General features: G+C 50.4%; 13 protein-coding genes across 13 annotated transcripts; 4 read left to right on the top strand and 9 right to left on the bottom strand.

Moving 5' to 3' along the window:
• Window positions 1-12: 12 nt before the first annotated feature.
• On the bottom strand, window positions 13-1,041 carry SCP_1700390 (Short chain dehydrogenase citE; the record flags this gene model as incomplete). The annotated part of the gene is made up of 3 exons (XM_027764827.1): window positions 13-324; window positions 384-928; window positions 984-1,041. The coding sequence occupies 3 exons, from the start codon at window positions 1,039-1,041 to the stop codon at window positions 13-15; spliced, it is 915 nt and encodes a 304-aa protein (XP_027620628.1).
• Window positions 1,042-3,335: 2,294 nt separating this feature from the next.
• On the bottom strand, window positions 3,336-4,309 carry SCP_1700380 (Short chain dehydrogenase citE; the record flags this gene model as incomplete). The annotated part of the gene is made up of 3 exons (XM_027764826.1): window positions 3,336-3,647; window positions 3,699-4,240; window positions 4,294-4,309. 3 exons carry the CDS (start codon window positions 4,307-4,309, stop codon window positions 3,336-3,338), a joined length of 870 nt encoding a protein of 289 aa, XP_027620627.1.
• An 844-nt stretch (window positions 4,310-5,153) lies between these two features.
• SCP_1700370 (hypothetical protein) lies at window positions 5,154-6,091 on the bottom strand (the record flags this gene model as incomplete). The annotated part of the gene is made up of 3 exons (XM_027764825.1): window positions 5,154-5,335; window positions 5,392-5,636; window positions 5,694-6,091. 3 exons carry the CDS (start codon window positions 6,089-6,091, stop codon window positions 5,154-5,156), a joined length of 825 nt encoding a protein of 274 aa, XP_027620626.1.
• Window positions 6,092-6,909: 818 nt separating this feature from the next.
• On the top strand, window positions 6,910-8,289 carry SCP_1700360 (hypothetical protein; the record flags this gene model as incomplete). The annotated part of the gene is made up of 3 exons (XM_027764824.1): window positions 6,910-7,815; window positions 7,878-8,155; window positions 8,205-8,289. The coding sequence occupies 3 exons, from the start codon at window positions 6,910-6,912 to the stop codon at window positions 8,287-8,289; spliced, it is 1,269 nt and encodes a 422-aa protein (XP_027620625.1).
• A 573-nt stretch (window positions 8,290-8,862) lies between these two features.
• Window positions 8,863-9,735, bottom strand: SCP_1700350 (Versicolorin reductase 1; the record flags this gene model as incomplete). Its single annotated transcript, XM_027764823.1, has 3 exons — window positions 8,863-8,877; window positions 8,937-9,274; window positions 9,324-9,735. The coding sequence occupies 3 exons, from the start codon at window positions 9,733-9,735 to the stop codon at window positions 8,863-8,865; spliced, it is 765 nt and encodes a 254-aa protein (XP_027620624.1).
• A 3,035-nt stretch (window positions 9,736-12,770) lies between these two features.
• SCP_1700340 (hypothetical protein) lies at window positions 12,771-13,731 on the bottom strand (the record flags this gene model as incomplete). The annotated part of the gene is made up of 4 exons (XM_027764822.1): window positions 12,771-12,952; window positions 13,009-13,253; window positions 13,304-13,443; window positions 13,510-13,731. The coding sequence occupies 4 exons, from the start codon at window positions 13,729-13,731 to the stop codon at window positions 12,771-12,773; spliced, it is 789 nt and encodes a 262-aa protein (XP_027620623.1).
• Window positions 13,732-14,157: 426 nt separating this feature from the next.
• SCP_1700330 (hypothetical protein) lies at window positions 14,158-15,156 on the bottom strand (the record flags this gene model as incomplete). The annotated part of the gene is made up of 3 exons (XM_027764821.1): window positions 14,158-14,363; window positions 14,413-14,660; window positions 14,720-15,156. 3 exons carry the CDS (start codon window positions 15,154-15,156, stop codon window positions 14,158-14,160), a joined length of 891 nt encoding a protein of 296 aa, XP_027620622.1.
• An 853-nt stretch (window positions 15,157-16,009) lies between these two features.
• SCP_1700320 (hypothetical protein) lies at window positions 16,010-17,423 on the top strand (the record flags this gene model as incomplete). The annotated part of the gene is made up of 2 exons (XM_027764820.1): window positions 16,010-17,071; window positions 17,136-17,423. 2 exons carry the CDS (start codon window positions 16,010-16,012, stop codon window positions 17,421-17,423), a joined length of 1,350 nt encoding a protein of 449 aa, XP_027620621.1.
• Window positions 17,424-17,945: 522 nt separating this feature from the next.
• Window positions 17,946-18,729, bottom strand: SCP_1700310 (hypothetical protein; the record flags this gene model as incomplete). Its single annotated transcript, XM_027764819.1, has 6 exons — window positions 17,946-17,995; window positions 18,054-18,195; window positions 18,245-18,384; window positions 18,436-18,461; window positions 18,530-18,639; window positions 18,688-18,729. The coding sequence occupies 6 exons, from the start codon at window positions 18,727-18,729 to the stop codon at window positions 17,946-17,948; spliced, it is 510 nt and encodes a 169-aa protein (XP_027620620.1).
• An 842-nt stretch (window positions 18,730-19,571) lies between these two features.
• Window positions 19,572-20,597, top strand: SCP_1700300 (hypothetical protein; the record flags this gene model as incomplete). Its single annotated transcript, XM_027764818.1, has 3 exons — window positions 19,572-19,592; window positions 19,652-19,851; window positions 19,907-20,597. The coding sequence occupies 3 exons, from the start codon at window positions 19,572-19,574 to the stop codon at window positions 20,595-20,597; spliced, it is 912 nt and encodes a 303-aa protein (XP_027620619.1).
• Window positions 20,598-20,883: 286 nt separating this feature from the next.
• Window positions 20,884-21,133, bottom strand: SCP_1700290 (hypothetical protein; the record flags this gene model as incomplete). The annotated part of the gene is made up of 2 exons (XM_027764817.1): window positions 20,884-21,075; window positions 21,122-21,133. The coding sequence occupies 2 exons, from the start codon at window positions 21,131-21,133 to the stop codon at window positions 20,884-20,886; spliced, it is 204 nt and encodes a 67-aa protein (XP_027620618.1).
• A 370-nt stretch (window positions 21,134-21,503) lies between these two features.
• SCP_1700280 (hypothetical protein) lies at window positions 21,504-21,896 on the top strand (the record flags this gene model as incomplete). Its single annotated transcript, XM_027764816.1, has 3 exons — window positions 21,504-21,542; window positions 21,598-21,667; window positions 21,730-21,896. 3 exons carry the CDS (start codon window positions 21,504-21,506, stop codon window positions 21,894-21,896), a joined length of 276 nt encoding a protein of 91 aa, XP_027620617.1.
• Window positions 21,897-23,906: 2,010 nt separating this feature from the next.
• On the bottom strand, window positions 23,907-24,811 carry SCP_1700270 (hypothetical protein; the record flags this gene model as incomplete). The annotated part of the gene is made up of 3 exons (XM_027764815.1): window positions 23,907-24,112; window positions 24,163-24,413; window positions 24,471-24,811. 3 exons carry the CDS (start codon window positions 24,809-24,811, stop codon window positions 23,907-23,909), a joined length of 798 nt encoding a protein of 265 aa, XP_027620616.1.
• Between the last annotated feature and the right edge of the window lie 51 nt (window positions 24,812-24,862).

Raw genomic sequence — 24,862 nt, 5'->3', positions numbered from 1 at the left:
CTCAGCATCCATTCAGACAATCATCCTGACCTTGAGCTTGTCACCGTCGATGATCTCCTGCTTCTTCGCCAGGACTTCCTCCATATCCCACAAGCACTTCACGTAGCGTCCGGAGAGCCACGCCCGACGCTCTCGCAACAGCCACAGGAGCGTGTCCGTGGCCAGTGCCATGGTGTCTATGAGCGTATGCTCCCAGTCTTTGCCCAAGAACAGCCCCATGTCCGTTCTGATGGATCCGGGATGGACAGCATAAGCGATGACACCTTGAGAGCCGTACTCAGTCACGAGCAGTTCCGTGAAGCGCAGCATAGCGAGCTTCGTTGTCTGGCGACGAGGAGCAGTTGTCAGTAGGGTGCACGCAACAGGTGCAAAACGGACAGTACCAGGTACGCGGAGCCCATGGGTAGGATGTGGTGCGCCGCCGCACTTGACATGTTTATGATCGTCTTGTCGCCGCCGCATTCGATAAGCAGGGGAAGAAAAGCGCGCGTGACGTTGTACGTCCCACGGATGTTCACCTCCCAGACCTTCCACCACTCGAGCGGGTCGGACTCGGCAATCAGGTGCATAGACTCCATGAGGCCTGCGTTGTTGATGAGGACATCCAGGCGTCCGAAAGTCTCCTTAGCCTTCTTCGCAGCCTCGGTGACGTGCGACGGGTCCGTGGTGTCAACGCCGGAGAGCGCCAGCACCTTCAAAGCCTGCCCTGGGCGCTGTGCCGCGAGACACTCGGCCTCAAGGGCCTTCATGTTCGAGCGTGCGATGAGGATGAGGCCCGACGCACCAGCCTTGGCGAATGCGAGGGCTATGCCCTTCCCGATGCCCTTGGACGCACCAGTGATGAGCACGACCTTTCCTGAAAGGTCAGCAGTGCTGGGATCGATGAAGGGGTAAGTGTCGTGGTGGAGAGTAGGGACAAAGGAGAACCCTGTATTCCACGATGATCACACTACACTTATGATGTAGTAGGGAACGCGACCAACCGTTATGAGGATCCTGAGTAAAGTCTGGGATCTCCGTAAAAGATGTACCGTTATGCATCGTGGAGAGGAATGCTGTTTGGATGGGAACACTGTGGACCCAAAGTGCGAGCTTTATACCTCTTATCCAGGCTGCAGGCGATGTCCGGCCTTGGAATGCCGAGAGGACGCACACCGGCTGTGGGTGAACACTAATCCATGATCATTCGAATCGGCTGAGCATCTTCTGTTGCCTGCAGGGCGCGTACGCCACTAAGCTGACAGAAAGACCGATGGGCGGAGTGAGCGTCTCGGTGAGAAACAGGCTGAATCATCAACGTACTTTGACGCTGATCAAGCAAAGCTGGTAGATGGTAGACCTGCAGCATGAGGAGAGGAAATATCCCAGGTAATTTGGTCAATCTATCAGGGATCTGCGTGGCTGATGGAATGTTATACAGTGCTGTACAGCACTGGCTCTGCCCAGCAACTTCAATCTCTCTGATATAGGCCTTGACGACAAGTCCAGCTTTGACTGCCCCGGATGTGTCACGGTGTCGTTGCGGCCTGAGGAGCCTCGGCGCATGAATAACTGAGGCTGGGTACCGATATGTTATCTGGAACTTCGATCTCTCCGACGAGCTTGGCCCGGGAAGAACGGGATGAGCTCACTCCGGGAAAAACGGACTCAGAATTTCCCGCGGGAGACACGGAATACAGAGGATCGGCGATGGCCGACCAGCGCCTAGTGACGCGTCGCGCGACTGAGAGCGTTCACAATTGCAACCTCGTCCCCCAGTTTTGCCGCATTGCATGGTACTTGGGTGAGTCGCCAAACCATTTCTGAGTCTCTCTGCTATGACTCCCCTTAACGTCAGCGGTCAGCGGTGATTACCAACAAACTGGATCCCAAATCTCAATCGCTCCGGTTTTCGGCGTTTCCCATCTGCAACTCCGAAAGTGATTGATGTGATGGCCCAAACCACGGAAAAAGTACTGTTCAGCGCGTTCCGGAAGGATTTACACTGCATGCGCGTTCGAAATTTACGTGTTTAATACACCCTCAATTCCATTGGAGACGGATACAGTCTTGGCGTAACAAATTTGAATGCCAGATCTACCAAGGGAGCACACTCTTGCGGCTTTGCTATTATCCCGATATCTGATGTCCAGCCAGTCTCACGCGGGGCTACTCAAGGAAGGTGTGCCGTACGGTTCTTAGTTTTTCTTATACCCAACACCCACCATCTGTTTCATCGCATGACGTTCGTTCTGCGATGCGAGGAGAGGCATCCTGTTGTCTGTCTGTTTCATTTTACTGTACGACAACCGCACAGATGTGACTACTTCTGCATGTTCATCCGTGCGTAGACTAGCTAACACCTTGTGGCTAGCTTGCTAGCTGATAACTTTAATTCAGGCACTCGATCCAAATCACCACACAGGCATCATGCGTTGCAAATTTCAAATTTACTTTTCCTCATCAGTCGGACATCAACGGCGTCAATTCTATAGAATCACCCGCTCGGTAATATGCATGCTTGGTGTTATCTCTGCGCATCATACAGCGTATTCTGTGTCGTAACAATTTCATGACTCATCCTTGTCACGTATAGTCTACATCAACCTTGTAGTGAATAGTAAGCTATACTCATTTACCGTTTCACTGACAAGGCTATCACGTCCCAGAGTGAGCCTGTTTCTCCCACTCAGACTTCAGCTACGTACCACTTATTCCAGCGAAACCATAAGTGCAGGTAAGTCCAGATTTGCGGAATAGACTAGTTTTCACCGTCCGACTTCACTGGTCGGATCTTGTTCATTAGGAATCGACTGTCCTTCTACGCAAAATATCTGGCGTCTCCCAAGGACGTTCTTCCGGTACTCTGCATAGATAATGAGAACTTGATAAGGATGCTGTCGCTGTCCTCTCCTATATCGAGCAGACCACACTTTGTGTCAACGTCACTCCTCTGGCCTGCGGCTTACCAAGACCAGACGTGATCTAAACTTCCTCTACGACGTCGAGCATTTTCTTCCTTCTCAGAGTATCTCGGGGACTTGTTTGTATCTCAGTGCTGCTTCTACGGACTTTTTGGGGGGTAGTGGCATTGTTAGATGCCTTCCGTTGGCAAGTTTATGATCGGTGATCTACTTGCAGTACCATGAGCTGACATCTTGCGGGATCGTCGTGAGAACACTTGCGTTTGGGTCGAGCGGTCGAAACGTGAGTACATAGAGTAACGCTGCACATCCCAAAGACACTGATATGGTTCTCAAGCGCACCCTACCAATAAACTACATCGTAGGACATCATGGACAACACTACGACGTGGTTTTACTCTCCATCTTTACTCTCATACCGTCTTAGATTGCTCACACGACCATCCTAAACTTCAGCTTGTCCCCCTTCACGATTTCCTGCGTCTTTTGTAGTAGCTCGTCGACGTCCCACTGCGTGCTGACGTAGCGGCCGCCGAGCCATTCCCTCCGCTCCCTTGCAAGCCACACTATACTGTGCGCGGCCAGTTCCGGAGTGTCGATCAGTCTCTTCTTCACCTCTTCAGGCAAATCCGCATTCATGTCAGTCGGCGTTGCGCAAGGATGGACTGCATATGCAAGGACACCCTGATCTCCGTGGTCCTCCATGAGAAGTTCCGTGAACCGCATCAGCGCAAACTTGGACGTCTAGAGGAGGTGAACTTAGCAGCCAATAAATTTGTTCGCCGGAACTCGTACCTGGTATGCCGAGCAGTGTTTTATGGCCCAGTGTGCCGCTGCACTGACTAGATTCATGATAGTCCTGTCGCCTCCGCACTTGGTGAGGAGAGGGAGGAACGCGTGTGTGACATTGAACGTCCCTCGCATGTTGACCTCCCATGTCCTCCACCACTCGTTGGGGTCCGTTTCACCCATCGTCTTCCAAGGATCCGCGTACCCGGCGTTGTTGATTATGACATCAAGGCGTCCGAACATCTCTTCGACTCGCCTGGCTGCGTCGGAGACCTGCTCTAAGTTCGTAATATCGACCGCAAGCGTCAAGACCTTGAGCGAATGTCCGGGTCGCTGCGCCGCCAGACATGCCGCCTCAGTGGTCGCAGTGTCCGAGCGCGCAAGGAGGACGAGTCCAGAAACCGCCGCCTGCGCGAATGCGATGGCCATTGGCCTACCGATCCCCCGCGATGCGCCCGTGATGAGCACGACTTTGCCCGTCAAAGTGGATTTGATCGGATCGATGGCGGGGTAGGTGTCGTAGCGCTTGGTTGGCACAAAGCCGACTCCTGCGTTCTGCTGTCTATACCTGACGTTCTACATGGCGAACGACATGACTTACCCGTGTGTGCAGACATCGTGGACGGGTGAGAGTCTTGATAGACAATCTCTGGAATTCCTGTATTTGAACGCTGTTGAAACACTTCGGCATTTGACGAGCGCTCGGTGGCATTGGCCTGATACTTCTTGCGAAGGTAAGACAGGAAGCTGCTGTAGAACGCTGAAGAGAATAGCGAATTTCTCCGATGCGGCCGATGACCGAGCCAACTTAGGTTAGTTTCTGCTCCTGCAGTTCAGAGGTGCGGAGGCCATATACTGATGTTGTTACAACATGATCATAACATTCTGGTACTACGAGCTTCGAAAAGGGCGCCAACGTTAATCATCCGGGTGGATAAGACCAGTCTCCTTACTTTAGTGTCCGACGTGTTGCCGAGACAATCACGGCGGGACATTAGCGGCCACCGCCGCGGATACTGACTCGCGCATCCTCCAAACGCACCAGCCACTAACGGCAACGGCGCCCAACGTCCGGGCGCGCTGCGCGCTCGACAAAGCGCGCTGCTAGTGGCGTATCACCACCTCTATCATAAATGTCTGTAATACGCGCATCGGATACGCATTTCCCAATGGATGGAACGTTCTCAGCTATGCATCAAGTTGACGATTGTTTCCTCCCACTGCGCGTAATGAGCAGCGGGAGAAAAGTGCGTGTGACATTGTACATCCCACGTAGGTTGACCTCCATAGTTGTTCACCCTACATCAAAGTCGATGTCTGTCATTGCCAATGGGGGGTGCACGAGGCTGGCGTTATTAACGCGCCCATAAAGTGGACTAATGACTCCTGCATGCTGATCAAGGGGTGCACAAATTGTAATTCTCCACGCTGACATATGTAATACGGTGCAGCGTAAAAGATCTAGAGTTCATATGGTTCACATGCTTCTCTCTTGCTAAGTGCCTTCTTGTAGCGCTCCATGGCATACTCAGCATGGAAGCGTGCTACATCGCGAGGAACGACGTCAGGAGCTGCCGACATCAGCGTCTCCACGGACTCCGCATACTTCACAGGTGAGTATCCCCGCAAGAAGGGGATGACACCTGTAGATTAATGTAATATTAGGAATCACTCCCCTTCGAAGAAGAGTTGTACTGACGGGGAGTCCACGCATCAGCCAACTTCGCGGCTGAGAACAATTCCTGGCATCCGAATACTTCGGGCAAAGGCTCTTCGGTATGAAAATGGACGTCGTCCGTCACTTTGCATTCTTCCTTCTGTGCGCAATCGAAATCAATGATGATTGGTCTTCGATCCTTTCCCACTAGAATGTTGCGCTCAGAAAAATCATTGTGTTTGACTCCCTTGGCATGAATTGCAGAGAGTGCCTTGATAGTTTCCATCCTAAGAAGAAGTTATGCATGTCATAGACCGTATTTGGTGAAAATAAGAGAAACGTACTTAAACGTCCAGTTCATGAAAGCCAGCTCGACGTCTACAGGTTTACCACAGTACTTCGTAATCAAACACCCCGCCTGTCCGTCTTCCATTTCTCCCTGGAAAAGGCCCAAACAGTAGGGAATGACGCCACCTTGGAGGTCGTGAAGGTGCTGATAGATCTCAACTTCGTTGTGCAATTTGGCAATAGAGCGCTTCCCATAGACAACTTTGCAGGCGACTTCTTGAGGCTCTACATCACCCTCCAATGTAGCTCGGTATACACTGGAGCGTCCTTTGTGTATGGGATGGAGATTCCGTACGGATAGACGTAAGTCGGACTGGGGATCATCGGTGCGACGTAAGCTGAAAGTTTCGAGGGATGGATTGGAGTGTTGATCGGGAAAAACCAGAATCGACATGAAGATGTAGCAGGAATGGGGAGTCTTCGCTTTGAATCGAAATGAAGGGTGTATGAGCTGGAGTGTCTAGCATTGGTCGGTCTTTATATAGCCACCTAGAGCATAGGCGCTCGAGTGGGATTGTACCTTCAAGATCTGAGATCTCGCTATTCAAACCTGAGTGTACTGAGTACAATCGCACCGTGTCTGCTGCCATCAGAGTAAAATTTCAGGATGGAATATTTGCCGTATGCCGGTTGCCATATCTCGCTCGGTTACCCCAATGGTCGCCAACTGTTCCAGATTCGAGTGAGAATTATGCGACGCTCTGTGGTGGATACTCGCTTATTCACGACCAATGATACGACATGTGCAAGCTCGCTGTTCATAAGACCATCGCCGTATGCCTTGATTCAGTCATGGCGACGGAATCTCAGGTGGTTGCCTCACAGGCTGTCCTATATTTCAGATTTGCCTCTGTAAAGGTACGTTTCAAATCTGAGACAATCGTGTTGCTCAACGTTTAAGAAATATCCACTAATGAGCCAACAGGACAATAGCGAATTTCCCGTAAGAAGTATTTAAGTCCAGGCTAAGCCCTATTATTCTCTTCCCGCAGAAGAGAGCGCTCATACACTTCGTACAGAACCCATGCCACAAGCTGCCGCGCCGTGGTTGCCAGCCTAACAATTACATCAAACCTCATGGCGTAGGCACGCCCGCAGCTGTGGAGAACTAGCGCCTGTAGTGCGTATTTAAGAACCCAGTTTACGATGCGCTGAACACAGTCTTCTGTCTCCCCTTAACATCTCGCCAAAGGTCACCTGTATTATTCCTATATGGATGCTTCTACGCCACGACCCAAGCAGCGACATCAACGCACACTGCCAGATAATGATCCAGCAGCGACACCGAAAGCAGTCAAGGTTTCAGACAGGCGCAGGGCCGATAGCAGCGGCGACATTTGCTTACAGGGACCTGCACAAGACACTACTACTTCCTCACAAATTCCTTACTTACGTTCCGCCGAGGAGCTTTCGTGGGTCAAAGCCATCACGTTTGGTCGACCTGATATATCGGCGATCAAAACTCTGAAGGACGTACTCTGCGTCATGCCCCCTGACCTTCCTGGTAGATACCAACGTGGCAAACTGGAAGGCACAAAGGACTTGACACAAACCGAAATCACCCTTACCGTCACTGACCAACTCCAGAAAGTGGTCTATTTGCCTAGGCTCGTGTCTCAACTCCTCGACCGCGCGTTGGAGACGCTTCAGTTGGCTCTGCCCTTGGTGGATGCGAACGGCTATTCCGAACCTGTCGCCAGGATACATCCTTATTTTACAGCTGGCAATTTACCCCAGGTGATCTGTAGCGAGAAAGATATAGAAGCTTGGTCTCAAGCAACGCTGTTCCGTCCTGCGTTGGCAGCGCTACGTGCTATTGAGACGAAATCTCTGAGCCACGACTTTGGCAAGAAATTTCCCTACCTGTCCTCGGCTCCTTCAGGAAACGTTATTCCTGATGGCATGCTAGTCTGTAAACCCTCCGAGGAGGGCCTACCGCCGCCGATGAGCATCACAATTGAAAACAAAACGCCCACCGCTTACAAAGACACTCTTGGCGAGCTGCAATCGATTCCGAAAGACCCTAATGTTCGGATTCCCGAAGGAACTGCTATTCGTTTCGTATGGCCTGGCCCCCTTACCAGTAACCCCGAAGCTCGTACACGAATAATCGTCCAAGTAAGTTTACCCGTAACCCTGAAGTGCCTCAAAAATAATAGCTAATCCTTGTCATTTAATAGGTTTGGACGCAGATGGTGGTGGAGAACTGCGACCTTGGAATTTTGTCAACGTCCACGTCAACAATCTTCTTCGCTCGTGGACGGGGAACCAACAACGACACCCTCTACATGTCGCCTACTTATCGAAGTGATGATTGCCCAATTTTTGCCGTCTTCTGTTGGTTTGCCGTTGCGGCAGGTGTATTTAGCTTCGATAGTCTGGACCTCCCAGATCCGAAGACAGATTGGTGGACCAAAGAGGCCTTGGAGGATCAATATACCTCTGGAATAACTACCTCGTATGTCGCCACTGTATCGCAACGCTTTCACTGCTCATGTCCTTGACAGCACACTGTACAGAAATTACGACAAAAAGACTGTTCGACCGCTAGGAACAGGCCCACGAACGAGATCTCAGGCGGGCTTGGCGTGATGCTGCAGAAGTGCTCTACAACGAGGGTGTGTTGTGTTTAAATGTCTGCCTTTCGTGTCCCCTGTATATGTCCCAGAGAACAAATATATGTTTGATGTGTCTTACTGAATAGTGATGTCCCGTAAAGTATGACGATATTGAAGTTGCCTTGCATACGCGGATTGTACATGCTTCATCCAGCACATTCGTCCACTGGCAACACCTAGTTCCTTCTGCGCTCGGCAGAAGTCATTGACGAAGGGTTTACCGACTAGCACATGATTATACGATTTACACACAATGTCTGCTATTCTGGATCGGTTCCAACAACGTCAAACGAGGAAGAAGATCAGAAGGTATTACAGCAAAAAATGAACCTCCGCTCAGGGCAACTATACACCGCAAGTTTTGCGGTGAGATACACGGCGCGTCTCGAGAAGGATTTTACCAATATGGCGGGCGGAGTCTGTGAACGATGGGATACACAATTCCATAAGATTCATTTTGTGGCTAGAAGCACATGCGAAACGGTTCCAGAAAGTACCATGAGCATATGATACACTTTGATTCAAAAAATACTCGAAGTCGCATCAATTAAACCGTAAAACCCTAAAAATGGGGCAACTATCAATACAGACATATCGTAATACACAACAGGAGGCACTCACGCCATTGACCATCAAAATCTGGCCATTCACCCAGCTCGCATCGTCCCGGGCGAGAAACGCAACAGCAGGGCTGACCTCATCCGGCTGGCCGACGCGCTTCAACGGATGCATATTCGCAATCGCGTTAAACACCTGCTCTGTCTTGCCCGTGCGAAAGAGATCGGTGTCGATCGGGCCGGGGGAGATGGCGTTAACGGTAAGGCCCTTGGCGCCGAGGTCCTTGGAGAGCACCCGCGTCATCTGCTCGACAGCGCCCTTGGTTGCAGCGTAGACGAGGTAATTGGGCGCGATCATGGAGTTCTGGGTGAGAGAGGTGGAGAACAAGATGATGCGCCCCCCTGTGGACTCATCAACTCGAGTACCGCTAACGTATCGGCGTTCACTCACCTGATTTCATCAGCGGCGCTGCTGCTTTGACCATGAAGAACGGTGCCTTGACGTTCACCTGGAAGTGACGGTCGAAGAACTCCTCCGTCACTTCTGTGAGGCTCGCGTTCCCCATGATACCTGCGTTCAGCACCAGGATATCGAGCTTCCCGAACTCGCGGATCGTCTCCTGTATCAAGTGGGCCCCGCGCTCCGTGGACCCTACGTCGGCCTTCACGCTGATCGCGCGTCCACCGCCCCTCGCAGTCTGCGCATTGATAGAGTCGACCACAGCTGCAGCGGCGGAGGGGTTAGAGACGTAGTTGACCACGACATTCGCGCCGTCCGCTGCCAGGCGACGAGAGATGGCTGCACCGATGCCGCGCGACGCGCCGGTGACGAGGGCGACTTTTCCCGCAAGTGGTAGTGTCATGGTAAGATTACCCTTGGAACTTTGGTGTCGAGAGTGTTCGTTTCGGTGGGTACTTTATGGGAGGAAGAGAAAGGAGGACGCAAGGACCCGAGCGGCAGCAACAGCATCGTGAGCTCAGTAATCTAAATCGATCTGGACCAGAGTAAAGTTCTCGGATAGGAATATTATGGCGGATGGAGGGTGCGTCATCTCGGACTTGGCGGTGGATCCTCAAAGTCGATCTGCGCGTTCGGTTCGGCTGACAAATTACGATCCAAACTGATCTGAAATTGCAACTTTCCCCCGCCACAACGTAGATGTGGCTCCACATCATGTCTCGAAATTTTATAGCACTGACTCTTCGGTAGTCTCAACCATTGAGTAGCGTGCAATTATGTCTTACCGATTCATAACATTGGCAGACTAGACAAACTCGGTGTTCCGAGTTGCCATACCTGTCAACCTGTCGTCATTCAACTTTAACGCACTGTCCTATTTCCAGTTTTCTATCTTGCAAAGATGCACTGTCTCTTACTGCCACAACTCGGGTTCTTCATGCTGTTGCTATCCGCCACGCTCTTGTCCAGCTCTACTGGCTCACATCTTTCCACGCCGTTACGCTCTCTCTGAACCCTATCGCTCCAGCTCGGTGCGCGAGCTTATCACAAAGACGGAGTCATGGAGACATGTATTTACGAAAGCGTCGCCTGGATTTGCTTTCGACGCACAACAATGCGCGGCACTAACGGACCTGTTGCTCAAAGCTGTGTCTCAATTCCAACACCTGTCGCTCACTACCCCCACAGAACGATTATTATCAGAGCATCCCCAACTTGCACTGGCTATCATAGGTTTGTCTAATCTCTCCAAGCTCTCTATGACTGGCATTGACTTGTCGGGCTTGCAGGTTCTGCAGTGCCTCCCAGTATCCCTGTGCACGATCAAGCTCAGGAAGACGACTATTGACATGACCCAAGTGGTCACGAGCCTCTCGCATCTACACAACCTTGAGACGCTCTACCTTGGCCATATTCCATCTGCCGATCACCCCGTCAACGCAGAGTGCTCGTCGGTTAGGAACCTCTGCCTGTATTCCAACTTATTGGATATCCCAATGCTCCCGCGTATATTCCCGGCTTGCGAACAGTGGATGCGGGTTCGGTGGTGCCCTCAAGCCTCAGAACCCGCCGCCCGCTTTTTATCGCAGCTTGGATCATCTCAGGGTGGATTTCGCACATACTGTGCGTTGGGTCATCACCCCGCTGGTGCATTCGCTCGAGGTTCGTTTGCCGCCATTCCATGCAGACCAAGTACTTGAGTCAGCCTGCGGCCTCATCCAAAACATCACGCTAACTGTGTTGCTCTGAGAGAATGCCGCAATATTGAGGATGTTTTCTTGGATGCCCTCCGCAATGATGCCTAGGTCACACCGCGCGCGCCTCATCTCTCCTTCAAAGATGTCAACGGTTTTGATTATGATGGTATGTTGTCTCCCAGATCTCATCACGCACATACTCAATTAACTTTCAGTGGTAGGAGATACTTACGCGGTCCCTTACTTCGCTCAGTCCCGTGTGGCTACAGATCGTGTGGCCGGAGAGCACCACCCTATCCAGAGCCACTGAAATTGTGCACGCCCTCCAAGTTGCCTGTGCCATCCCCTCCATACGGTACATTTTGTCTAGAAAGGTAGCGTTTTCCCCTTATGTATGCCTTACGCGCACATCCGGATGGTGGCGCATGACGGCCTCGGAAAGTCGATGCACAGTGAAGAAGCTCGCACCGGAGGCGGGTCGATGACTTGAGGTGCGTATGGCGAATTGTGGTTTTGAGCGTGTATAGCACAGTACGTTATGCAGCGATGTTCTTCACCGAGACGAGCAAAGATCCATACACTAAATTTTTGCGCTGAGATCTCGTGGACAAGCATACCGGTGACTTTCCCAATTGTTCTGGCGGCTGCTCCAAATTATACGCTTTGTCTCATGCTTGCGTGCTGTGTTTGATAGGCGGGCGCCTACGTGGTAAGTCGATACTGAAGTCGCCGTTACTTCTCTCTTGGTCCAACTCTACTCTGACCCTCTCAGCTACTGAAGACTTAAAAGTCTTTCATTTGGTTAGTTCATTTGTGACAGAGGAGAGCTGAGGAGCATACCCAGCGTCCAGCCATCAACAAAGCCCGCTACCATCGAAGAGCTCGTCCCAGCCAAATAATATCTGACGAGGAGTCTCGCTGTAAAATATGACATCCGTATTCAACGCGCGCTCGCGTCGTTTGGTGAGGCTGTCTGTCTTCTGTCACGGCGATGTTTTGATAGCTGATATTGCTGGATCCCTTTCTCATGGATTTGCTAGAAAATATTGAATACGCGGGCTCTGCAAGAGTAATTATTGGTGGTTCTCTTCTCCTTATACCAACAAATTCGGTGAACTGGCCTGAATGCCCAAAATACCTATTTTGGGTGCATTTCGTAGAGTCTTCATAATGCATCGCTGCCTACTACGAACTGAGTGCCGACATGCCAAGGCAGCCTCAGCCGGCGACGCAGATGCAGTAGGCAATAAACCGCGACCCCCCATGACCCAGGAAATATAGCACGAGCAGGAATACACAATTACCGTGGTAACGAGCTTAGTCAGCGATATTCGTAAAGATTGCTGTAGTCGTATTGAGACGAGTTTAAGACAGTAATGCCTCCACGGGGCCATCGCTACACCAACTCAGGTGTTATATGAGCGTTCACGACGTACCCATATCGGCGACGACCACGAGATGGAAGATATACCCATGTTGTTGTGACGACGATACCGTGTCAGATTACAACGTTGTATGACCTTTCGAGAACAAAAATGTTCGTGGTTCTTGAATAATATAACATCCAGCTCGTTTAGACGCAACAGTAAAAGCGTCCTGCAATGGGAAATCGTTGCAGCTTAGCACGGGTAATGCTGGAGAACTTGCACTCTTCAAGTGGAGGTAGATACAACTACATGTACTAATATCGAAGGCTAGGACAGGACATCAGGATGGTCAGTTTGGATTACATGATATCCCATCACCACGTATAGTACTCATACCGCCTTCTCTTCTCGAAAGTTGAACGGAACATATCATAATACTCCTGTCCGGCCTTGAGCGCCTCGTCAGGAGAAACACCTTCGGGAGCACACGTTGCAAGCATCTCTGGCGACTGTGCGAATTGTGTAGGCACATAGAACCCCATGAAGAGAATTTTACCTGTGAGGAATTAAGCCTCGCATGCGCATAGTGGAGGTTGTGGAACGAGGACGTACCGGGCAGCCATACTTCGGCCAATACGGCTGCATTGAAGAGCTCACGGCATCCAAAGTCTTTAAGCATAGGCTGTATATCATCAATTGTAATGGGCATTGTGGCCTCGCACTCGTGTTTCTCCGCCTCGCTGAAATCAATGAGGAATGGACGCCCTTCTACGTCGATGACAATGTTCTCTTCGGAGAAGTTGCCATGCTCGACGCCTTTATCGTGGATTTGACGTAACAGGTTAACAACCTCACCTCTGGTATGTGCGGTTAGTCATGCGGAATGCAGGCAGAGATACGGACACACCTAAAATCCCACTTTGTACCGCACAAAGGTTTCCGCAGTCGTTCGCCACAGTATTCTCGGACGAGACAGGCACAGCGCCCATCTTCCATTTCTCCTTGAAATAAACCAACGTAGCGTGGAATTGCGATACCTTGCAGGTCCTTCAAATGGATGTATATGTTTGCTTCGGCTTGGAGACTATTCCTGGATCGTTTCCCGAAACCAACCTTACAGACTATGTCCATCGGAGGCGGGGCTGCACCCTCCGGCAAATAGGCAACACCATCAACAGACGCACGGTAAACAGTCGCTGTTTCTCCCTTTTTCATCAACTTGACATTGGCTATTGTCAGCTCCATGTCGTCTTCCAGATCGCCGACGCTGTGTAGGTCGTACAGCTGGGGATGCTCTTCCTCAGAGTACACATCTGGAAAGTAGAGAATAGCCATTAGAGCTGGTAGATACGATCTGAATTTGGAGGATGGGACGCAGAACGAGGTTGATGGCAACTATGCGCTGAGTGTCGGTTTACATGGCAGGAGATGCGTGCACAGTAAGCGCCTCCACACCCACAAGATTCCAGATCTGACGAGAGCCCAAATTCTCCAAACTTCCAACTATAGCAATCACTCGTGACGAGCAACGAACGTCATCGCAACTTCTTCTTTGGCTTGGGCCCTTGGCAGAAGAACATTTGTTCACCCCGCCAAGAATTATATAACTTCACGTCGGCAATGTCAACGATGAATGTGCGTCCGGCTTTGATGGTCGTTTCTGAGCTAGCACTTAGGTGAGGAATTGACAGCTGAGTCGTTTATAAAATCCAAGTCGGACCTGCAACTCTATTGAGGAACTACGTTATGCTCATTGATCACTTATTGGAAGCCCATCGTGTCGAATTCGTAGGTATAAGGCTCGCACTGCGCTCGCTTGGCAAGCGCCCGGCGAAAAACCTTGAGAGATAAGCGTGCTTCCTCAAGAGCCCTCTGCGGTGGGACACACCGAGGCGCTGACTCGGCAAGCATCTCAGGTGTCAGCGCGCGCCGCGTGGGGATGTTTGATCCCATGTACCGCATTGTCTCTATATAAAAATGAGCACCTCCAGGTGAAAGCGGTAGATGGAAACATACGAGGTAGCCACACATCAGCAAATACAGCGGCTCTGTGTAGCTCGACGCATCCAAATTCGACCTCGTCCGGCTCCACAATGTCAAATTTGAGGGGCGGCTTGTACTGACAGTCATGTTTGGTCGTCGCTGTGGAAAAATCGACAACGATAGGCGATCCTTCGTGGTTAACCACAATGTTGTTTTCAACAATATCGCCATGTTTGATGCCTTTGCGATGCATCTCTTCCAAAGTATCGAAAAGTTGTCGTCTAATGTATCGAGAAGTTCGGTCAGGAATAGGCAGTAGGTGCGGGACAAAAACACTTACCTGAATCTCCAGTCTGTGTAGCGCAATTTTCTCTCTAGCTCTCGCCCGCAATCCTCCAGCAGGAGACATGCCGCCAAGCCATCCTCCATCTCGCCTTTATATAGACCAAGACAGCATGGTATAGACCTGCCCTGCAGGTCTCGTAGTATCTCGTAAATGTGGGCTTCGACGGCCAATGCGTCCCTGGATCGCCTGCCATACACAACCTTACAAATAACCCCACTAGGAATTTGTTCGGTGGCCTCCGGGGATCCGGATTTAACATCGACGGTGGCACGATAAACTTGTTTGACTTGCTGTTCCTTGCGGACAGCCGTCACATTGGTAAGCGTCAGTTCAATGTCGCCGTAGTTGTCTGGGACTTGAACGCTCGACAGTTCAAAAAATGGAAACGGAGTGTTTTCGGCATAAAGGTCGGGAAACCGAAGGATAGCCATGATCCAATGCAAGGGAAGAGAAAATTTATGAAAACGGGTGTAGACAGTTCACTGCACTGAGCATTCGTTTGAAAGCAGGTCTTATATATGAATGCCAGTTTGTGGTGTTCCACCATGCCGACGGTGGCGCAGTCACAGTGATCGGAATCTCGTCTTCGGAATCTTGTGCTTCCTGCCAAGTCTCTCTTGTCGTGCAATTGTCAGTGCCATCGCGACCTCGAAGCTATGCGAGTAAAAGCATGGAAACACAGCATATTCTCCCACGGGTGCGTTGACATGCTCAATTTTTTTGATCTCCGTACCAAACCCATTCTTCGGTCGTTTATGTTGCACCTCTGAGTCAGCTTTTCCATCGTCTTCTGTAGAATCGTTTCAAGCGCGCCGTCGCATCTCAACACTTGATACTTTCATACACTGTATGGATACTTGTGGTTGACACTCGCCTACAGTAGCAACTGCCACGTTGTGGCAATTCCATCTCCGAGCCATCCCTTTCCAGGTATTATGGAATAGCATATATGTCCACCGGAGCGTTGCTATGCCTGATAGTTCACACGAGGATCTACAGGGAATCTCTGCTGAAACATGAGTATAATAGCTTCGAAGGCTTGCAGACTATTTTCAGATGGTTTATCAGATCTGCCGCGCCACGACAATTGTGAAGTTACATCGATTGAATACTGCGGAAAGCCGTGAACAAGCGCGGATAGATGCTTGTTGTGCTGCATAAAAGCCGCATGTCTGTTCCGCAGACTCTACAGTTCTCTTCCTCGTCACTTACGATTCAGCCTACGACTCAGCCTATTGACGCCCTTGCATATCCGACCACTCCACACTTTTTTCACTAGTTATCATGGAACCCTCCACGCCACCGAGAAAGCACACCACCGATCAACTGAGCACGCCACCCGGACAGACTGGGTCTTACTCTAACTTGTTCTCGCTGTCACCTCTCAGCACCATGTCTAGCCCACGATCCGACCAGGAGCGCCAAAATCCTCCCGCAATCCTTCCTATGACCTCAAGGATGTCGCTCGAGGACTGGAACATGTCTCCTAATGATTCTCCGAAGTCCAATAGAGACTGGAGCATGTCGCCAGATGACTTGTCAGTTCGAAGACATCTGATGCCGGATCCTCATTCGCCCATGGAGGTACAAGATCCCGATCCTGAGGTTATGGAAATCGGCAGTGTTGCCCATCGTGCAAGATGGGTGGAACCACTGCCACTTCGGCTGCCCACTCCATTCGCAATCACAACGCTGCATGATGCATTGCGCGTTGAACTTCCCCGAACTCCTCATGTCTACAAAACAGGTGCCTTGACGAGTACCCGAGCGATCCGAGAAACAGTAATCGACCTTCACATTCAGAACCCCCTTCATAAGGTCGTCTACCTGCCGACACTGGTGACTTCTCTACGTGATCTTGCTATGGAAGAGCTCAAGAAGGTATCCATCAAATGGGGGGACCTAGATGATGTCTTGGCGATGACAAACTTTCACCCATATAATACCTCTCAGAACTTACCGAAGGTTATCTGGTCGGAGAAGGATGTGGAACATTTGTGTCATGCAGAGTTGTTCCGACCAGCATTGGCCGCTGTACGTGCCGTAATCTCGAAGAATATCAAGGACAGCTCTAGTGTCCATCCTTACGTTTCGTCAGCTCCGAACTTCGACGGGGTAATTCCCGATGGCATGGTTGTTTTGGACAAGGTGGGACCAGATCCAACGGTCGGAGTCGTCATCGAGAATAAAACCCCATCAATGTGGGCTGATGGCATGAAATTTTCCAAACTGGAGCGCCCTACTGACGAAACACAAGATGCACGGATTCCTAAGGGCGCCGCCATGAAGTTTTACTGGCCGGACAAGGTCACCGGTAATGCACCGCAAGAAAAAGTAATTGCTCAGGTATGTGCATCTGCTCTGCTAACGTGAGAAAACCTCGTTCTGAGGTTCTCATTCATCCTGACAGGTTTGGACCGAGATGGTCAAGACGACGTGTGATCTCGGGATATTATCGACCTCCCAAGTAACCGTTTTTCTCACACGCGGACGAGGGGAGCATAATGACACCCTGTACATATCTCCCGCCTATTCGTGTGGAATGTGCCCTGTTTACGCGGTATTCTGCTGGTTTGCCATATCTGCGGGTGTTCTCAAGTACGAAGACCTAGATCTACCTCCTCCGGAAACTACTTGGTGGAGTGATATGGTTCGTCGGGATGCCTACAACGAGTCCCCTGGTATATGTGCACGGTGAGTAATCTCTCTAGCACTGGTACTTTGAACTTGAGTTCATGCAGCGAAACCACAGAACCTATTATTCGAGATTTGACAGTGAAATCAAGGAGTCCACACTCTGGAAAGAAAGACATCATCTCACTTGACCTTGCCGAATGTAGCATCTGTTGGCTCCTTTCTGGCGGTCTGATATGAAACATCTCCTGAGTCTGTAAACATGTACTCGCTTCCTCCGGCTTACTGAGCAATGGATAATTGTCTTTCTGTGATATATAGTCCGAATTATTTCACTCACATTGTGGTTTGTGTTATACATGAAGACAAATGTATTGCATACGATGCTCTAACGAGCCCCCCTTAGTCATGACCAGTCGGATGCGCCTCCAACTCTCAAACTTCATGCCGCTCTCGATAACCTTCTTGCGAGCCCCTCAGAAATGCTTATCGACGTGCTGCGCGAGCCCCGCAATACATTGGCGCAAATCCGGAAGGAAAGGTTCGTAGCTGAAGCAACTGCCAGCGTTATGCTCGGTAGTCCTGCTTAATGTACAACCATGACGTTGTGATCGTCTTGCGATCGGCCGTTTGACTCTGTTGTGTTACCTCGCCTTTATTCCACTCGCTATTCCAGCGTATTGTTGCCACTCACCTTGTATGAGATCTGGTACACTACATCGTGGCACCTTGTTCCGTCTGCGCCGCATTGCCACTTCTCCAGTTGTGTGTAGTGTTTGATCACCGTAACATCCTACTCCACCTTGTTGGTATCTGTAAAAACATCGGACCGATGTCTGTGAAAATGTACCTCTGATATCAATGAAGATAACTAGGTCATCTTACCTCCATCCCTCCATAAAATCCCCCAAATCGCGGATTTGAAAAGATCGTGATCGCATACATGGTGCGTGCGAATTCTGTAGAACGGGAGCACCACGTCGGGCATGCGAGCTCATTGTACCTTATACCTTGAAGAGCTTGGGCTGCATGCTACAGATTAGACTACAAAAAGTCCCAGAAACTTGTGTATGCACCTTCACATTTTCGCGTCGAGGCCAGCCTTTACGTCTCTGGGTTAGACTGCTTACGGACGGTTGTACCGTTCGGGACATGATACTGTGCACTTACGATTTGCAGAGAAGGACGTACGGTGACTGACTTCTGGGGCTTCCACGGCGCCGTGTGACTACGTCCGACATCCAAAGAATGAGTGCAAAGCGAATTCGCCGCAGCACAATCTGCAGACTGCTCCAGTTCAAAATCTCGAGCATATGTGCATAGCCTACCGCCCTAGGATCCTCGCACATCCGAGTCTCGAGTCGGTCCATCAGGCTTTACGTCATATAACATGCACCTATCGAGACAGACCTATGAGCAGCATGAGCCGGAATGACAAGATGCGCCTACGACCGCACAACGACAAGAGCGCAAAGGTATCGCAAATGTAGGCTCGTTAACCAGCCTGTAGTAGATAGGAAGAAAAAGTCGTTCCTCTCTATAGTGTCGAGTGAGCACCTTGATTACCTCGACACCTCCCAAAGCGCCGCGCACGTACCTTCTACTGACAAGGATCAGGTTCCGCCCATCGGGGAGCACACGGAAGCAGATCCAGTTTGCTGACGCGGAGGATCGATCGTTGAGTTATCCAGATGAGATTGAAGTTGGATGAGCACTCATCGGGATACGGTTCAACCGGGATCTGAATCGGACAGTGCAAGCTGCAGCCCGAGCAACGAGAAGGACTGGGCACTGGGCAGGGATCCCTCTTTTTCTTTCTTTCTTTTTTTTCTTTCTTACTAGTTAAGAAAAAAAAAAAAGAAAAAAAAGAAGTCCCGAACAGATGGCCGAGTTTGGGTAGGCGCTGATGGCTGGTTCAAATGTCTGAGGTGCGGCGGCGAGGCAGAAGAGTAGCGAGTATGGTGGTTGCCATATGATGTGGATGTATTAGCATTTGACACGGGTGAAGCTTGAAATTGTTGAGTGACTTGAGTCTCGCAGTGTCCGAATTCGGAACTTGGTGTGCGTAACCGCGTCTTCCAAGACAAGGTGGACGACGGTGACAATACGCACCCTTTGTCTCACTCCAGGTCTCGACGTCTCCGCTCTCATGACAAGCAAGATTCTTCCAGGTCGACAAAGCGCATTAGGCTCGACCCCTCTCGCGTGAAGCATGACTAATATATTCGTCACGGTGTGTATTGGTATACTAGCGGTTCTGTCATTTTGCGCGTGTCGAATACCCTCTTCAAGCTCTCCAAGATGCGGCTGGCAAGTCAATCGCAGTATTTTGCCAAGCTGTTCGAACAGGAGAATGCACAGGGCGGGTCATCTTCACAGGGAAGCGAGGAAGTGTTCACGCGCGAGATCGTGGACGGTTGTCCCGTGTACGAGGTCCTCAATCTCAGTGTGTTGGATATGGAGAGATTATTAGGAGCGTTGGATGATGGACTGTACGTGTTTAAAACTCATGATGAATACTAGTGCGGCTCATTTTACTTGGGCTAGTGCTCTCTCCGTGGTTCCTCCATCGTTCGAGGTCATTGTATCCATTTTGCGCGCAGCATCTACGCTGTCCATTTCATCTGCAACCGCTTACGCTAAGCACCAGCTCCGTAAAGCTTGGCCTTCCGATCTGGACAAACTCAACTGCGGTGAGACAGACCCGAAGAGGGTGACAGAGTTAATCACCATCGCGAAGCACTACAATGTACCGGAGGTGCTCAAGCGGGCATTCTACGAACTGCTTCGAAGCAAGCAATTTTGGCTGCACATGAAGAACGATCGTAACGACGTTCACCCTGGAGACAAAGACTTCATCCGTCTCCTGGTCGCTCGCGACGAAATGCAGTCTGCGTGGATTCGGACCATGAAATCACCTCCATTCTCACATAATTTGCAATTGCAGCACTCTGACGACGCCGACATTGTAAAGCGGTGCCAGACCGCCTGGGAAAATAATCAGCAGCAGTGGATTGAAGTCGTCGTCCAGTCTGATATCTTCGAGGAGGGCAGATTCGATCCATTTACTGGGTTGGATGCCATCGTCGATGTCGACTGGGCTGCAATCGGCTATTGTTCCCGGTGTGTGGGTGCTCGCAAGAAGACTTTGACAGGCCTGAAGGCTACTTGGTGGAAAAATTTGGATCCATGGTTGAAGCTGGAGGGGAGAAGACTCGTCTGGACACTCGAGGTCTAGCGCTCTACTTATCGCGTAAGTTCCGTCAAATACATGCTTGCCCTTGCCGTCCTGGCTAATTGTCGTCGTAAGTCATCGCGGTTCGTACCATGGTTTGCTTAGTCGATCGAGACAAGCTTGTGCCCTTGGAGTTCTTCCCCGCGACGTTCGTGGTTTTATTGACCGCTCGCGTGGATATAGTGCAGATGCTCGTAGGCGAAGAGAGTGTATTTATACGTATGCGACCTCGAGATGAATTCGACACCTGGTTGCATGCAAGCACCTTTCGATCTATTATACAACGGTCTCAGTCTCTCGATGTCTTCGCACTACACATTCCTTGTTCCCGGGCATCCGGATGCTCCATCCTCCAGAACAGTACGCCCTGCTCAAGATCGACCAATACGCCCTTCCTCTTGTTCGGGCTCTCGAAGATCTCGAAGTTTTCATCCGAGACGTCATCTTGAATGACATCTCGTATCCCTTGTGCGCTGAAGAACTGTCAGCCCACGTTAGCACATGGTACGATGGAAATGGAGATGCACCGCGAATGGCATCGCTTGCCGTGAGGATCAGCTCGCGACTATTATTGAAGTCGTGAAGGCGTTTCGGGTGGACGATGAACAGCTTGCTCGGGTGCGTTCCCAGATATACCTATCACCGCCAAGGAACTGTGTACCTGGCACTCAAATAGGTATTACTACACTGGAGGAGATGATGGATGAAGAGATAATATGGCGACGAAAGTGTTTTGTTGTCAGTTCAGCCACAGACGCGTTAGAGGCACGTGACGGACGCGAGGTGACAGCACCCTTTGTTCAAAACCTCTCTGGAACGCCTATCAGAACTACGCCTGCTACACACATGTGTCGGCCGGCTTGGAGTTGTACAACCTCTACATACAAGGACCCAAAAGGCTCTGGTCTTATGTGGAAGGATTGTGCAGGACCACGATGGTATATGATGGTGAGTAAGGTCGTGCAACCCTCCCCAGTCATTTGTGTACACCGACGACCCTTAGCTGAGGATCTCGAACGTGATTTTACCACCAATCATAGACCGTATTTCTCCTGCCGGGATGGTTGAAGATCGTGAGTCCTTTCTATATTCTTGAGATAATTGTACTCAAGCTTCTGCGATCTGCATGTAACAGTAATTCACGCACCCGGAGATCGCGTCCTCGTTATTGATCTCGCTCTCATTCCAGTCTACCGCGAGCCGGGGTTGTGTACAAGGCGATGGTCCACCATGTCGTCTTGCGCCATTCTATTAGCGCGTCCGCTCGTGCATCGGTGTGTTCTACTTTGCGATGCCCGATGACGGGCAGACGACTCGCTCCCCAACACTTGTCACATTCCTCGCGAAGATCTTCGTTAATCTCGCAGATTGTTTAATGTTGTATGTATGTGCCATTCGCGAGCCTTTGTTCCTCCTGTAGCGGCCAGGCGTCACAACCCTTGCCGGATGGGTCATCTGCGCAGTTTGAAGATGTATAATTAAGACACCAAGAAACAGTGGGTCCATTCGTCTAATACCCTGCCAAAATCCGATATCGACTTCCACGACATATCCCACTGGTGAGTCCATTCTCCGTAGTTCTCACCGCCTTCATTAACATAACAAAGTCTCCTACATCTCTGTTGTCTTCTACTGGTTCGCAAACCTCTAGCATGGCCAATGGTATGTATTGCATTTGCGAGTTCTTCAGCCGTACGAACGCGTCTTTCGATATTATAATCAACATTTCAGCAGGTCCTTCAGAAGACAGCAGGCGTTGCGGAAATTGCACGAAGCGAATATTCTGCACAATGATATTTGCATGAACTTTTTTTCGACCCGATGGACTTCTGAAGACCATCAATTTAGATTGTGCACGCGCAGACCATCCCTGTTTAGCCATCGAGATTATACCTTACAACCGTGAGCCGCCGCCCAATGTTTTTGTGCAGAGTTGCATTGCATCGCTGTTTGTGTATACGATCGCCAGGTATGCGTGTTTTTACTGTTAGTCTAAGTACAAAATTAGATTAACAGATGCACTCAACTCGATGGCAGGTACAGTCATATGTTTCGGTAAACTGCACCATTTCACGGTTGCTGTCCTTCCACTGTACTGTCGTGGTTGCTATGACTCTGGTCGCGACAGGCATGCTTGTACGATTGAAATAGGTTACCTGAGGCAAACTCCGGGTCTTGTTTCGAGATGGCGCAGTGTCCTGACTCCTGGCACGGAATCTGTGAGTACGTGTTTAGCCTAAGCCTTCTAGCATGCTTGCTATACGAACCACTACAGTAAATTCCTAAACCTAGCACCTTTGGGGCGTGGAAGTCAAGTTGGGAGGGAGCTAAAGCCCCCACGTGCCTGTCACAATGTCTGCGTTCTCCGTGTTCTCGTTTGTCTGTTTTCTCTGCAGTCATCATTCGTGGCGTTCCCTGTGGACATTGTTTTAACATGTTAACGCTCAAAATCTGCACGATACAGAATCGCCAGGCGAAGAATACGAATTTTTCGTGTCGACGGTCTACTGCCTCGACCGGGCCCCTTGGATGGGTACATTAGGGGAATCGCAGGACCTTGCGCACCACGCTAGAATGTGCTGGAAGTCTACGTCGAGAAGTCGCATGCAAGGTCAACTATGGGAAGCGATCCTTCCTGGCATTGCGTCATGAGCTGGATGTTTACCGGCAACTCTGTGCGGGGCGAATAGTGTATCCCTCACTGCTTTCGGTGAGAACCTGAGGAGACCGCTGCGCGGTTCTGGTTAGAACTTGAGGTGAGGCTGTGTACCTATCGGTCCATATGGCTGCAGCTAACACTATCATCTTAGAGATCAAGTCCTTACCTTATTTCGTCGGATATACCACATGGATGTTGAGCATGATGACTTCTATGAGGACCACATTGTAATCGACATGGACGAGCGTCCATTCCTCGTCGATTTCGGCGATGCGGCAAAACAACAGTGCATACTTACGACACTCACCAAAATTAACTTGTGGGTCTACATTATCTCCTTGTTGAGATTATTTCCACGAGGACCTCATCATCGTATAGGATCTGTGGATAAGTATTTTAATACAAAATATGGAGACACCAACTCCCAGTCAGCCCTTGCAGAAACAAGCGGCTCTTCGCAAGTACAGCAGAACTCTCGAGAAGTGGTCGCGGTGCGAACCGTAGTCGTACGAACGTGCTAAATGAATTTTCGCCAACCTTCTACTGTGATACTCAAGTAGTGCGAACTGTACGGTTGGCATGACTCTGGAGCCATAAGTCTCGTTCAATACAGAAGTTGTCACGGGGGCACGCTAAGACTAAATGACAATTGCTCACTCGTCCACCACATTGCCATCGAGATACTTATAAGGTTCACAGCGCTTTCGTTTCTCAAGAGCTGTGCGGTACATCTGATGATAGACGTGTGCGCGTTCAAGTGCCTCTTCCGGCGAGGTCCCCGGAGGTGCAACCGTAGCAAGCAACTCTGGCGAGTCGGTGTACTTTATCGGAATTCTCCTTCCCAAAAAACGAAATGTTTCTTCCATAGAATGAGTACCGCGTGCACACAAATGAAGGATACAGACGTACTAGGTAGCCACACATCTGCCAATTGCCCCGCCCAGTGCAACTCATTGCACCCGAAGTGAAATTCATCAGGTTCTGGAATATCAAACTCGATTGGTGACTTAACCGGACAGTCGTGGTTCTTGGACTGGGCGATGTCAAAGTCGACAATAATGGGGCGCCCCTCCTTATTGATAACAATGTTCCATTCGCGGACATCGTTGTGCACGACTCCCCGGCGATGAATCTCGAGCAATGAATCGAGTACCTGTCGTCTGTGATGTTGGTTAGATGACACGATCATCATCTATCAATAGAGTGTGCAGGCTCACCTGAAGTCCCAAGAGGTGTATCGCAATTTTCTAGTGAGTTCCTCACCACAGTACTCCAACAAAATGCAGGCAGCCCGTCCATCGTCCATTTCACCCTCGTAGAGGCCAAAGCACTGAGGAATGAGACGACCTTGCAAGTCCTGCAGCCTTTCGTACATGCTGGACTCGAAGTGCAACTTGTCCCTGGCAGGTCTGCCATAGACGACTTTGCAAACAACTTCGCGAGGAAGATGCTCGGCGGCCTCAGGGGAATTAGGTGTAACACGAATAGTGGCACGATAAACTGCTGAAAGTTTCTTGCCCTCATGGATACACACCACGTCGGTGAGGGTCAACCGCATGTTTTTGTGAGATCCCTCGTCACGGTCGACACGGAGCAAGTCGTAGAATTC

Source organism: Sparassis crispa, assembly GCF_003851025.1.
Source record: "Sparassis crispa DNA, contig_000016F, whole genome shotgun sequence".
In the NCBI taxonomy this organism is placed as follows: Eukaryota; Fungi; Basidiomycota; class Agaricomycetes; order Polyporales; family Sparassidaceae; genus Sparassis; species Sparassis crispa.
Note: the sequence above shows the minus strand (reverse complement) of the source record. Positions and strands in the feature narration are given on the sequence as shown.